This window comes from Sebastes umbrosus, chromosome 15 (assembly GCF_015220745.1).
Source record: "Sebastes umbrosus isolate fSebUmb1 chromosome 15, fSebUmb1.pri, whole genome shotgun sequence".
Classification (NCBI taxonomy): Eukaryota; Metazoa; Chordata; class Actinopteri; order Perciformes; family Sebastidae; genus Sebastes; species Sebastes umbrosus.
The window spans coordinates 30,126,025-30,140,961 of NC_051283.1; the positions used below are offsets into that span (position 1 = coordinate 30,126,025).

General features: G+C 43.2%; 1 protein-coding gene across 2 annotated transcripts in view; it reads right to left on the minus strand.

Moving 5' to 3' along the window:
* The window catches only part of LOC119503249 (poliovirus receptor homolog), a 360,163-nt gene that overhangs the window by 176,683 nt on the left and 168,543 nt on the right, over positions 1-14,937 (minus strand). For both annotated transcript variants that reach the window (XM_037794930.1, XM_037794929.1), the window contains exons 4-6: positions 8,196-8,489; positions 3,087-3,204; positions 2,390-2,538 (exon numbers count right to left, since the gene is read on the minus strand). In XM_037794930.1, the coding sequence (XP_037650858.1) occupies positions 2,390-2,538; positions 3,087-3,204; positions 8,196-8,489 (561 nt within the window). The remainder of the gene's footprint in view (positions 1-2,389; positions 2,539-3,086; positions 3,205-8,195; positions 8,490-14,937) is intronic.

The window sequence follows — 14,937 nt, forward strand, 5'->3', positions numbered from 1 at the left end:
AGGGCTACATATCTGACCCTATGGTGACTAATTCAAAAGTCCAGGGCCATTTTTTATTGTCCAACAGTTAAGAGTTCACCTTCTCACCACGACACCTGCTTGAATTATCAATACCAAAAGCTAGGAATTGTCAAGCTGAGTTTTGAAGAATCATATCAATGCTGAAATAACACAATTTGTATTCAAAAAGTAGCACAAAGTGAGGATTTCATACAATTACAAACAGGTGGCAGGTCAGTTGAAGAGGCTGCCATGCACAAAAACAGGTCACAGCTTTGATTCCCACAGTAGTCAAAGTCACTCTCATCAGTAAAAGTGTCCTTGAGCAATACACCGCTGCCCCATGTACTCTTTGGATGAGTGCGTCAGCTAAAATGCTAAACGAAACAGTATAGAAAAGCTGCCGTGTTTGTTTGTTCACCCAGCAAAGAGCTCCGTCAGCCCACACCTCGCCAGCTTCAAACTCTGGCACTCACCTTCTATAAGTAGACGTGTTAAAAACAGAGAAATTAAGCCCCTCCGTTACTTTATACCCGTCCAGTTGTTTCACCGTGGTGGAACACCAAGGACACATTTAACACAGAGGAGGATGGATCACAAAGTCTGGGCTTGATCTCAGGTACTTGGAAAGATAAATAAAAAAAAAAAAAGAGTCCTCAAAGTGCTCAAAGCGTGTGTGTGTACTTTGTGAGTAATGTGTGGAGATTTCTACATGTGTCTGTAGCCTAAAGGATTTCAGTGTGTTGAGATTACGTGTGCTAGAAGGGGAAAGAGTACCCTCCCTGATACTTTGAGTCAGTCACATTGCTACGCTTCCAGCGAGAACAGTAGCAGCTTAGCCACTTGTGAACCTCCCACACATCCCTCCCAACACACTGCCTGGCTACAAAGCATCTTTGTTCTCAGAGGAGACAATTCAAATCTCCAGCTCCGATTTCCCACGGATTTTCTAAATGTAGCTTTCTCTCTGTCCTTGGCAAAAGAGTAGAAGTTGTTTTTTTTTGTTTTGTTGTAAGCTCAGCATGGTGATTATTCCAACTAATTCCTCAAAACAAAAAAAAGAGTAGTAGAAGAAGGAAGTATTTTGACCAGTCAAGCAGAGAGTGTGGAGTGTGAGAACACACACACACACACACTCACACTCACACCGTGATGAAATACAACAGGTTTCGAGGAGCTGCCTGCTGATGTGCAGTGAGGCATTACAACATGCGGACATGTTCCTGGGTTTGTGTGTGATTGCAGGTGTGTGTGTGTGTGTGTGTGTGTGTGTGTCGGATCAATGTTTGAAAGCGTCAGAGGGCAGAGGGAAAGAGAAGACCCCGACCGAACATCGTGGCAACAGCAGCCGAATCGCCAGACTACAGTAGCAAGACCCAGCAGAGAGATCAAGAGGGCATGCAGACACAAATGTCATACTCTTACCAGACAGAAGGGGAGGTCAAAGGTCAAAGAAAACTTAAAAGAAGAAAGATAGAGCACTTAGGGAAGTGTTAGTTGTTATGAAAAAAATAGTTGCAAAGAAGGGAAGAAGAGAAAGGAAAACAAACCTGGGCAAACTGGCTCACACCAACTTGAACCCCTTTTTGGGAGAATTAACAATCCCAACACCGTGACGTCCACCGCAGGGCCAGAACGCTGCGACGAGGGCCGACTCTCACACTCGTAATCCACCATTCACATTTCATTTACGTCCAGCGGAGCTATACAGATTCTCGGTCGCAGCCTGGCCGGCTGTATAAATCCCAGTCTCAAGAGAGCGGGGTTTTTCAAGTTATAAACATTTGGAGTTGGCCCTTGTCCTGCAGTTTGGCCCTGCTGTGGGGGAAAGGGTCAATCAAAAAGCCTCTGCCGCGCTTTGCCGACAGCCGGCCGGCAAGGAGGAAGAGACGACAAAAAAATAAATAAATCCAATGTGAAGATTGAGAGAGACCAGCATCCCTGCAGTTCTCAGATCAGCCCTGATCCCAGCATGTGTACATTCACAATGTGTGTGTGTGTGTGTGAAAGAGAGATTCATGTTTCTGTGCATGCATGTGTGCAAGTGTATCTGCATTTCTCAGGAGGGATGTGCGCCTGTATGTGCATGCAAACGTCTTTGTGACATACTGTACATGCGCACGTATACCTGTGCATGAAATAATATGTGGAGTAGCATCAGCTAACTAGTGCGACTCTCAGTGTGTCGGTAGTCTCCTAGCGGCGAGGAGCGAGGCAGAGACAGTTTTGCCTCCAGCGTGACGTAATCATGACACAAAAAGGGTCTATATACAAGCATCTGTTGTGTCCATCTGTACAAACTTCCACACATGTACAGCAAGTATGTGTGTGTGTGTGTGTGTGTGTGTGTGTGTGTGTGCGTGTGTCGTCTGGAGTTTGATGGACTCACCGATGACGATGGTGGTGATCTGGTGCCTGCTGGCCCCGTGCTTGTTCTTGACCTCGCAGATGAAAGTGGTGTTGACGGCGTCGTCCACCTTCCTCACCGTCAACTTGTTGCCGCTCACCACCACCGTGTCGGGCAGAGCACCGGACGCCCTGGAGGGAAGGGAATAAAGGGGGAGCGAGGTGGTGAAGAGGATGGATGGTGGGAGAGGAAGAAAAGGACAGGAGAAATAAGAGATAACAGAAGAGAGAGATAGAAAACACGTGAGAAAAAGCAGTCCGAACACCATGTGTATTGAGATATTGGATGAAATAAGATGAAGCAAAAGAAGATCAAAAAGACACATCGATGAGAGACGAGGGAAATAAGAGACAGAAAGATGGGAAAAGATAGAGATGAAAAACAAAAAAGACGGTTTGTGACTGATATTCAAAGACAGCATTAATGTGACAAAATCACAGACGCGATCAACCGCTCTGTCAAACACAGGCACAAAGCACAGCACGCCATCTGTCCATCACGACGAGATGTTAAGAGCATTTCTGTTTATCAGAAAAATGATTAAGAAATGATAATTAAAGAGGAAGGATTGTGTTGTGCGAGTTTCTGTCGTGATTATAGCAACAATTAGAAACTGTCACTCTCTCCGGGGGAGGTGGAGGCATCGACATGCACGCGTTGGACGGAGTGTGATTCTTACGCGGTCCAGGTGACGGTGGTGGGCGCCGGGTTGCCGTTGGCCATGCAGAGCAGCGTGGCGTCTGAGCGGCCGACATACCAGTTGTTGTCGTAGCCCTCTATGGATACAGAGGGGGGGTCTGAAAAGAGAGAAAGGAAGAGAGACGTTATTTGATTTCCTATCAGTGGAATTCATAAAGATGTTTGACATCATCTGGTTTGCTCAGAATCCCCAGAGCCGCCACACAACCTGTTGTCCAATGTCAGTTTCCTCTGTTGTTACTGCTGTTTTGTTAACTTGTTTTTAATTCTAACTGATCATCATACTCACAGTGAACTCCTGCTAAAGCTCTCACCAATTTAAAAAGTCTGCTCCTCTCCTCGTGCCGGTCGATATGTGTCGCATATTGGCCGTGAGCTAAAAAACAGTATCGTCTACATCCTAGCTCTAATGAGACTTCTTCACCCGACGACCCCTGGGTCACTTAGCATCATCAATATTATTTATTCATGGTACTTCCTGAATCCTGTTGTTCTTCAGGGGTAAATTGTGAGAGCAAGGTGGCAGTCTGCAGAGAGCCGGGCCAAACTTACAGAAGGCTATGAAATGAGGGGAAGAACTTGACCTGGTCGAGACTGAAGAACATTGATTTTATGTTTAAATAAGTCATATTAAATCCTGTAAGTCTAGACATCATCTCAAAATGTAAGACCTTTCATAATTATCTCCGCCAGGCGTAAGGGAGATCATGCGTTCGGTTGTGTATGTCTGTATGTCTGTCTGTCCACGGCTAACCTTTCATACTACTGGACCCATCAGTCTGATATTATTCTGTGCTCATATATTAGTATTTCCTCAAGGACCTCTCGTGGTTGCGGTGATTCAGACTTCTTGGAAAAACTATTTTATTGACTGTTTTATACCGTCATTGACTGCTGACTCCTCTTAATTGGGGTGGTAAGTGATCAACAACTGCTTCAGTCGCAAAAAGACATTTCAGCCAATTGGCTAGGCCTTACCTCGTCTGTTGCAGGACACATTTTGGCCTTTGTCGTGGCTCAAAAATAACATAACATAGAAAAGTTGAATCTCATTTTGATTCACTAAAATTAGGCACGATACAAAAAGAATACATTTAGAGGATTCATAATAAACAGAATGACATCATACCGTCTTCTTGAATCTCTTATTGATTTATTAATCTGTGTCGAAATGTACCATTGCAAACAAAACGTCTACGCGAGACAACAAAGTGATGGCCCTGTGTGTAGCGATGTGTGTCAGCTACGCTGTATCCTGAGTAAAAAAAAACCTTGCTACCTTAAAGAGCTTTTTCTCCCTGAAAATCAAGGCCCTCTTATACCGGGAGGACGAGAAAATCAGTTAGCGTCACTCTCATAAGACTCTTATTTTACAGTGAAGGCATACCAAAGCAGCGATGTGTGTAGGAAGTTAAAACAGGCAGAACAGAAAAGCTAAGCTGTCTTTCCCCTTTAGAGAGAGAGAGACTGACAAAGAGAGATAGAAGAGTGTGAGGAGAGGACAGTGGGTGGGAGAGTAAGTGTGTGTGTGTGTGTGTGTGTGTGTGTGTGTGTGTGTGTGTGTGTGTGTGTGCGTGTGTGTGTGTGCGTGTGTGTGTTCCTCCTAGAGAGCGTTGACCTATAAAAGCTGATCTGTGTTACACAGCAGACAGGAGACAGGATCCCTCACACCATCACTAAAGTAACACATACTCAGTGAGGAGTCACAGTGTGGAAGGATGTGTTGCTCTGGTACTTCTATCTTTGTGAGGACACATTTTGAGAGTGAGAACATTTTTACCAGTTGTCACCTCAATTAAGGGTTTCAGGTTTAAAGTCAGAGTCAGGTTCAGGTTAGTGTTAGTAGACTATAGGAGGGAGTTTCTCCACACGTAAACTAGCCCCGTCGCACAGCAGTTTGTGAAGTAGTCACCAAATTGAATGTATTGATTCTTTCTTTCATGATGATCAACACAGAATCAATTCCTATCTAATCCACTTAAGAAGGTCATGGGTGGATGCGTGGGTTAAAAAACACAAGACTCTTGCCCAGGAGACCGGTGTTCGTGTCCTTTGTGAAACCAGAAGTCAAAGTGGATTTATTCGTCACGTAACTTTCGTACTTAAGTTACAGCACTTCCAGAGTTATTTTAACCCAAACCGTGATATTTTCCTAAATCTAACTAAGGAATTTTGTTGCCTAAGCTTAACCGAGTCAATCTATTCCTAAACCTAACTAAGTAGTTTTGTTGCCCAATCCTAACCAAGTCGATCTAGTCCTAAACCTAACTAAGTAGTTTTGTTGCCTAATCCCAACCAAGTCGATCTTTTCCTAAACCTAACTAAATAGTTTTGTTGCCCAATCCTAACCAAGTCGATCTAGTCCTAAACCTAACTAAGTAGTTTTGTTGCCCAATCCTAACCAAGTCGATCTAGTCCTAAACCTAACTAAGTAGTTTTGTTGCCTAATCCCAACCAAGTCGATCTTTTCCTAAACCTAACTAAATAGTTTTGTTGCCTAATCCTAACCAAGTCGATCTATTCCTAAACCTAACTAAGTAGTTTTGTTGCTTAAACCTAACCAAGTCAATCTTTCCTTAAACTTAACTAAGTAGTTTTGTTTTGGAAAAAACTGGAGCGGCTATCGACACGTGCGCCACGTGTTGCTGGACAATCATAGGAAAACGCACGAATAATACATTGTTGAAAGTCGTGCCGAGCATCATGGGAAAAAAGAGGTAAATTTGTGTCTATGTACGTTAATCAAATAGATTCAATTTTGTGACTATTTCACAAACTGCCGTGAGACTGTGCTCAGTATACAAGTAGAAACATACAGCCCACGGCATGCAGCTTGACAAGTGAGATCCCTCAGCCTTGATTGTATTCACATTTAAATGTGTGTATGTACTGTAAATACACAACACATAGATGCTAATTCTGATTACAGACACACTGATTTGCAGAGTTATTTGTGTCTCCTCTGAGAACACAGTAGTTAGCTGCACTCTATATGAAGCTTATAAGTCAGTAGAGATAATTTGACAGCTTGACGTGCAGGCGTGACCCCGTGTACGAGCGTGTGTGTGTGTAGCCAAGTGGTCTCGTGTTCATGTAGGAGAACTTCTTATATGTATTCCTCGTTATTTCTTCCCGCAGCTTGACAGGCAGTTTGATTATTTGTGTATGTTTGTGTGTGTGTGTAGTCTATAAATCACAGATTATAAGAAGAGGCTGAACAAAGACGATCCGTTCCATCTTTGCAGTAAACGGCAGCGAGGTCACACAGTTGAGACAATGCTGTCAGCATCCCTAAATCTCTGTAAACCACGCTGAACCTGTCTAATGTTTTAATCCCATGAAAATTAATGGATTAGATGAAAACAATGTGTGTGTGCACATTTGTGTGAAAACATTCTTGATTGTCTATAGCTTACTCCTGAAAGTAAGAAGTGCTAACATTTTATGCAACTTACTTTTAAAGAGCAGTTCTTAAAAGCTCAGGCGTTGATCGGGTGTTACCACGAGCATCTGTTTTTGTCCGTCATCATATTGTACGTAATTACAGAATCCTGGATACATTTGTCACAATCTGCATAAAAATGAAAGACTAAGGAGAAATGGTGCGGCTAACACAAAGACCTCGAAGGATGCTACAATGAATGCAGTGTACACCGCCCTGGTGTTGTGCAGCTTATCAGCAAAGGATAACAACAATGAAAGATACATGGAAGGTCATAATGGTTTGTGGCATTTGTTGCTATCAGTTAATGAATTGGTCATGTGGGTTTAAAAGAAGGTTTAAAACTACTTTAACCAAGGCACAGTTGGTTTTAAGGGTGGGTTTAAGCTCTACTTCCCTCACGAAACGTCCCAGCAGCTGATTGCATAATGACCTGCCTCCATAATAAATCAAATGCAAAGTACAAGAAGAGTGGGAACAAAGATTTGTCCTCCATTATCATGTACATTCAAATGGCAATCAGTCTCTCTGCACTGGTTGTTTACATCATGTTGGAGACTAGGGGTGTAAGAAATAGGGCTGTTAATCGATTAAAATATTTAATCGCAATTAATCGCATGATCGTCTATAGTTAATCATGATTAATTGCAAATTAATCAAACATATTTTATCTGTTCAAAATGTACCTTGAAGGGAGATTTGTCAGGTATTTAATACTCTTATCACCTTCACCCCGAGCCTTTCCAAGCCGACCTAGAGCCGGTCGCGGCGCACCGCCTCGTATGCGGGACTCCCCAGCCTGCCGTATGTCGCTCACACCCTCCAGCTGGCTGTTAACGAGGGTCTTTTGGCACAGAGAAGTACTCGTATCGGTACTCGGTATCGGAGAGTACCCAAATGTAAGTACTTGTACTCGGTCTGAAAAAAAGTGGTACATCCCTACTTCATACTATGACATCATACCCTACTACATACACCTACTTCATACTACAGCATCGCGATATATCACAGTATATTGGATCGTAACCCCTGTATTGTGGTACGTATGGTATCGTCAGATTCCCTATCAGAGGTTCACACAGCCACGCATTAGAGGAATGTTGACTTTTACAACAAATCAACAAATCAGTTTATTTGTATTCCTGTGTCACACCCACAATGTTTAAACTATGCAAAGCTGAAAATGTGTTCTCAGATGTTACAGCAAATAGACCAGATGTTGTTTTTGTTATTTAGATCATTAGGGAAGTGACTTGGAAGTGCTCGAGAAGAGGCGTGTGCACACTAACATAATCTTCGATTCATTGCTGTCTCACAGCTTTGGATATAAATGTGTGGACCGATGGTTTTTATATTTGGCAGCGTGTGTAATGTGTATAGATTAGTGGTGAAGGGTCTGCAGGTGACTGCCAAAGTACAGGCCTAAAGGCTCTGGCAAGGCACTGGTCTGTGTCTGGAGTTGTTAGCAGTTGGCTCTTTTGGAGGCAGCCAAGTTATTTGTATCCTTAGTTGGACCTGTGACACCTGGTAGTAAAGAACTGTCCCCCGGGGCTATGCATCATTTATGTTTTATGTTCAAGGAGACATTATTATGTGAACAAGTACAAGTAGTTAAAGTGTTAAAGTGTGCATGTGTGTCTTCCTTACATTCCACCGAGAGCTTGACAGGGTACGCCCACGGCCGCTCCTGCGTCTTCTGGTCGACCATGCAGGTCACCTCCCTGCCGTTGTCCGCCGACGTGGGAACCAGCCGATACTCGCTGCGTACCGTCACCGTGCCGTCCGGCCCGTTCGTGGTTGTGGTCGAGTGGTTGCCCCCGACCGACGCCAGCCACTTGATGTTGGCTGCCGGTTTGCCGTCCGCCGCCTCGCACTGGGCCACCACCACCGACTTGGAGCCGGCCTGGACGGTCACAACGTTGGCCGAGTTCTTAGGCTTGGCTAAGGGGCAGAGAACGAGAGGGAGACAGGTGGGGAGAAGAGAGAAAGACAGAAACGGGGGGGAAAAAAAGAGAAATGGCAGCAGAAGGAGAGAGAAGATAAAGGGTGGTGAAAAGAAAGAGATATGTGAAGCAGAGGAGGAGGAGAGGGAGAGAACAGAAGAGGAGGAGGTTCAGTCAGTTTGTTGTGCATGTAGTGTACACTGTGGCATCCTACTGCGGTTGTAATGAAACTGTGAGGGGGGTAGGCCCTCTGGTGTGATCTGAGGCCACTCAACATCACGCAGACAGAAAGAGAAAGTACAGCTAGATCCTGAAAGCGGGGGGGGCAGGCAGAATGGTTTTGGCATCATTGGGAAAAAATACCATAATAACCTTTCAGCATATTGTAATTCTGAGAAAAAATAGACTTCTGCACCTCCTCTTGGCTCTGTTTCAGTCTTTAGAAAACCTAGCCCGTGAGGGCAGACTTTGGCCAATCACAGGTCATTTTAGAGAGAGAGAGGATTCCTATTGGCTGTTAATTCAACAGAAGCAGCTGTCAATCACTTGTGAACTCCGATCAAACGGTCAAACTAGGCAGCGCTGATCAAATATGAATCAATATTCTGTTACTGTAATGCCTATTTCTTTCCTCGAATGTTTTCAGACACATCTAGTAGTGTACTGTTTAGCTGTAAAATGAGAAAGTGTGCTCCTGCTGGTGGGCGGTGCTTGGTATTTCCTCAACTGATCTCAACATGGCGGCCGGGTCACAAACTTTCTCATCTTACAGCTAAACGGTACACTACTAGATGTTTCTGAAAACATTTTATGCAAGAAATAGGCATTAACGTAACCGTATATTGATTCATATTTGATCAGCGCTGCCTAGTTTGACCGTTTGATCGGAGTTTACGAGTGATTGACAGTTGCTCGGAAACAGCAAGGCTCCAGCTCGGCTCTGATTGGTTGTTTTTCCTCCGGTCTGTGAAATCTTGCAGATGCCGTTAGGAGCACTGGAGGACACCGGATGCACATGATCTTTTTCAGATTACCTGTCTCATGTACTACTGTCAGGATATAGTGACCGTTTTATAAAAATAACTTTTTTTAAATCATATTTGCTCCAATGTTACCTACTTCAGCTTTAAAAAGTCTTGCAGTATCTACATTTAGATATAGAGAATTAGGATTTTTTAATTCAGTTAATATACAGCACGTTTTTTTTATTTAATGACAGCTAGTATGCTGTTAGCATAATCCAAAACAAAGCTCATCCCTTACAAACTTGTGAAACTCTTGCAAACTAAAACTTAACAGTAAGAAAAACAGCCGTTGTGTTTGGCCCATTCAACCAATATAGGTTTGAACTTCATCATCACAGATTTCTTTGCAGGTGGTCCCCCAATTGAAGTGATGCATCAAACATCCCAACAGTTGCAGCAGGAGGCTCTCACATCACAACAGTGATATGCAAAAACACTGCTTTCCCTTCGCCCATCACATTAGCTTTGGTAAATCAAATTGGACTTGTTCCATAGAGTGCCAATGTTCCATGAAAATATCCTTCCTTTCCTAAAGAGAAAAAAACACACTCCTGACACACTATCAATCAATCTGTAAATGCCAGTGAATTCCATTATTTCGTGATGTCAAGTGTTTCAATTTACTTTTTCTGTTAAATCCGCTTTTCTTAAACACGTGTCATGTTGTAACGCAGGATGTGATTTAGTAAACGTTCCCTGAATGCCTTTCAATCTGTTGCATTTGGTTGTATGTGTACAGAAATGGACATAATGGAATTGAAAGACTTTATTTATCAGGAAAAAGTCTGGCAATTATTGAAAACACATCTTTTATTTGCCTGTGCATGGCCTGCTGGTTCATTGAGGGAGCTCTCAGTGGAGACGTCGGTTTGTCTGTGTGTTCCCTGCTGGAAGAAGTCATCGCTCTTTGATTCTAAGAGGCTGACACAAAAATTTATATTTCTATTCATTGGGGTTGTCAAAGTTAACGCAATAATAACGTGCTAACACAAATTTGTTTTAACATCACTAATTTCTTTAATGCATTAAGTTAACCTGTGATTTAGGTTACAACTGGCTCAAAAAGGTTTTAAAGCTAGATTGAAGATACTGGTATCATAAACTAGAAAACCTTAGGAATCCATTGGTGCCAACCATGTCATACTAGCGAAGGAGTCACTAAATAACGCTCCCAACTTACGCTACATTTTGGCGGGGAAAAACTGGCATCGCCATTTCAAAGGGGTCCCTTGACCTCTGACCTCAAGATATGATATACTAACGCGTTAGCGCAAATTTGTTTTGACGCCACTAATTTCTTCAACGCATTAACGTAACTTGCGATTTTTAGGTCGTAGCGGGCTCGATTTTAAAGAAGATACTGGCATCATATGAAACTAGAAAAACCTAATGAATCCATCGGTACCAACCATGTCATACTAGCTAGTTGGGAAGGAGGCTAAATAATGCTCCAAACTTACGCTAAATACCTCCAGATCAGTGAATGTAAATGGGTTCTCTGGGTACCCACGAGTCTCCCCTTTACAGACATGCCCACTTTATGATCATCACATGCAGTTTGGGGCAAGTCATAGTCAAGTCAGCACACTGACACACTGACAGCTGTTGTTGCCTGTTGGGCTGCAGTTTGCCATGTTATGATTGGAGCATATTGTTTTATGCTAAATGCAGTACCTGTGAGGGTTTCTGGACAATATCTGTCGTTGATTTGTGTTGTTAATTGATTTCCAATAATAAATATATACATACATTTGCATAAAGCAGCATATTTGCCCACTTCCATGTTTATAAGAGGATTGAATACTGTATATGAAAAAACTCCCTTTAGGGTACATTTTGAAAAGATAGAAAATGTGATTAATTTGCGATTAATCGATATTAACTATGGACAATCATGCGAACAATCGTGATTTGATATTTTAATACATTAACAGTCCTATTTATGATTATTATTTTTCATCATTATTTCTTCATGTCAGTTTATGGTCTATGTGTATTTGTGGATAGTGGATGATTGTGTCCGCTTTTATCATGTTATATCAAATCCAAATCCAGATAGCATTAAAAACAAGTCAAAAGTCTCACATATTGTGTTTCTGAAACCGGAATATATCACAGGACAGGAGATGAAACAAAGAGCACGAATAGAAATGGAGAGCTGAGACAAAGCGAGACGAGAGAGGTGAGAGTTCAGACATGATGGAGATAGAAAAGACAACAGCGAAAGAGAGAGAGAGGAGAGGAGGCACATCCAGAGAGGACAGATGAGTAGAAAGAGACACAAACAGAGAGAGAGATTGACCATGCAGAAAGGAGATGAGAGTAAAGCAGAGCGGCAGAAAGGGATTTGGAATGATCGGCGGGCTTTAACAAGTCAGGAGTATTCATCCCTGATGTGTTTCGTGACACTGCATCCAATTGGTCCCGATGCTATTTCTCACTTCCCTGATATCGGACAGAACTGTCAACTAGTTATACTACGTTTCCATCTTCAGTCGGACATTTCCTCCGCTCTGAATCTAACGTCATTTTAAACTTAAACTTTATTAGAAGTGTCATATACTGTACATACAGATACATACATGAAATTAACCATTACATTTAACCCATCGTAAGTGTTTTAGGAACGGTGGGCTGCTGTGAAGCACCCTGGGAGCAACTCGGGGTTCAATGAGTCGCTCAAGGACAGTAGGAGCCGGGGATTAGGGATCGACCGATTATTGTCCTGGCCGATTATCGGATCCGATATTCAGCATTTTTCCGATTATCGGAATCATTATTTTTTCTAACCGATTGCCGATAAAATAAATTCATTTTGGCTTTGATGCAGCCTCATCTCTCTGTCAGTGCCCACCACTGTGCAGTCTTGCTCAATGTCCCGCCCACAGCACTATCTGATTGGTTACACGTCATGAGCAAAAGCCTATCATTTACAGACCAGGGGTCTCATTTATAACCATTGCGTACGCACAAAACGGGGCCTGAAATGTGCCACTTCCCATGCAAAAGTTGTGAAATACAAAAACAAAATTGACGGGAGTATGTGCACACATTTAGGGAAACTTTCGCCCATGCATACGCACATTATGGAGACGGGAAACTGCCGACGCAGTTGGTGACGTGGTGATTTGAAGCCAGACTGTAGAAATTAAATGTGACAGGCATATTTATACGTATAATGAAGAGAACGTGCAGGATATTGTTGTTAGTGATTTTAGACTTAATTCAAATTCAACTTTAATCTTAAGGAATCATTGAGGATATGCCCTCATTTCCAACGATGTCCAGAGTACGATTAGAACTGAATTAAAAAAAAAACGCAAAAAAATATTAATAAGAAAACAAACAAATAAAATCAGAACACAGTAAAAAAAAAAGTTACAATAAATAGTGGAATAGTTGGTCGTCATGGTTTTAAATTGACCTATTGGTACAGTTGTGTTATAATATAAGTAGCATGTAATGTGGTAGATAATGGCACGTGAAGGGCTTTATAAATAAATAGAATCCAGTACCTGTCACATCTTGCTTTTAGAGATGCCCAGTGTAATGGAATTTTGTTTTTTCAACCGAAAAACTGCTGTTTCGTGTCACACTACCAGACGAAGCAGTGAACTCGGTGGAGTGGGCGGATTCAAAGGTCTGGACCCAGGCAAATATCTCACATCAGTCTGAGGCATTCTGAGTACAGAGTAATTAGAAGGCAAGCAGGAAGCTATGCTAACAGAGCTGAATAAACACCGCATCCCCCTGCACATCCGCCCTCACCGCCTCTTTGGTACTATCAATAGGCTGACTGCCAGAGAATGACACGGAGACAGGAAAAACGCATTAAAGTAATGTTTCCAAACAGCGTTAACTGCATGAGGTGTGTTTGGTTTATGAAACCAAGCACTTAGAAAAGCTTAAAAAGTGAACACGTTTCTACAGAAGTCATATTCACCACATGCTTTCATTTTAAGAATTTAAATTGCATTTTGCTGAATGTTAAGCCAAGGACTGTGGTTTTTTTATAACAGTATTGAGTAATGGTTTTTCTAAGTATTGAATTTATAAACTTTCCCAAACTCCCCCTCACATTTGCTTGCCTTCCGTTGAGATGAGATATTAGCTGTGAAACCCTGTCCCAGTAGCTGGACCCTTCAGCAAGGCAGATGCTTGCCCCTAACTTGAACCTGAGACTTCTCGAAGACTTTCTCTTTGCCTTGGCAAGCAGTCGCAGATTAAGGCCTGTGACTGGAAGATTGCCAGTTTGAATCACAAACAAGTTGGGCATATCTGCCAAGCGTGAAGATTTGTAAGTGAGTGTGAAGCCGGCTGTTGCTGAATTAAGGTGGCGTTCACACAGGACAGCTGACATCTGTCACAGTCACAGAGTTTGTGTTGAAACCATCCAGACACCCACGAAGCTAATTAGTGAAGCCCAGTACTGACCCACATTATTACTTACATTTGGCCCACATTCTGCCGTGAAATAACAGTGATGAAGCCATTGCAATCTGGCTGCAAGGACACCAACTTAACCTTGATAATGCGCAGAAGTGGGCCAGACCCCAGCCACAATGGAGCCTTTTGAAGACCCAGCTTCTAAACCAGATTATAAGTGCTTTGTTGCACTTGGCCCAGTATGCAAACACACGTATCTTACATGTGGCTGGTTAGAGACGAGCCATTTTTGGACCAATACCCCCTTTACCATTAGCATAACTGACACATTTACTTCCTCAAATCAACCAAAGTTGACCCAGAATCACCTCCCATCTGGGTTGTGTTGCAGTGTTAAAACGTTTGAAACAATCTGTACAGATATCAGAGGCAGCTGAAGTCCATTTGAACATCACATTTTTAGCAGCCTGACTCCATGGATGGCAATGTCACTGGGTTGGTCCACCACTGGTAGGTCCAAATTAAAAACATCTCCAACACTAATGAATGGATTGCCATTGAGTTCTGTTTCATTTAGGGATGCACCGATACCGAGTACCGATACGAGTACTTCTCTGTGCCAGAAGACCCTCGTTAACAGCCATTTGGAGGGTGTGAGCGACACACGGTAGGCTGGGGAGTCCCGCATACGAAGCGGTGCGCTTCGACTGGCTCTAAGTCGGCTTGGAAAGGCTCGGGGCGAAGGTGGCTCATGGCTGCAGCTTTACGGCGCTCCCCGCCCGGACATCGCCACACCGTGACGGGGCTCCCTGCTCCCGATGCGACTGTCAACCGCGCCGTGCTGCGGCCTACGTAAAAGGCGCCAGGGGTCTGTGGCGTTGTCGGCAACCCACTCGACCCGTCTTGAAACATGAACCAAGGAGTCTAACGCATGCGCGAGTCAGAGGGTGCAAGCAAAACCCCGTGGTGCAATGAAAGTGAGGGCTGGTGCACGCCGGCTGAGGTAGGATCCCGGCCCCGTGGGATCGGGCGGAC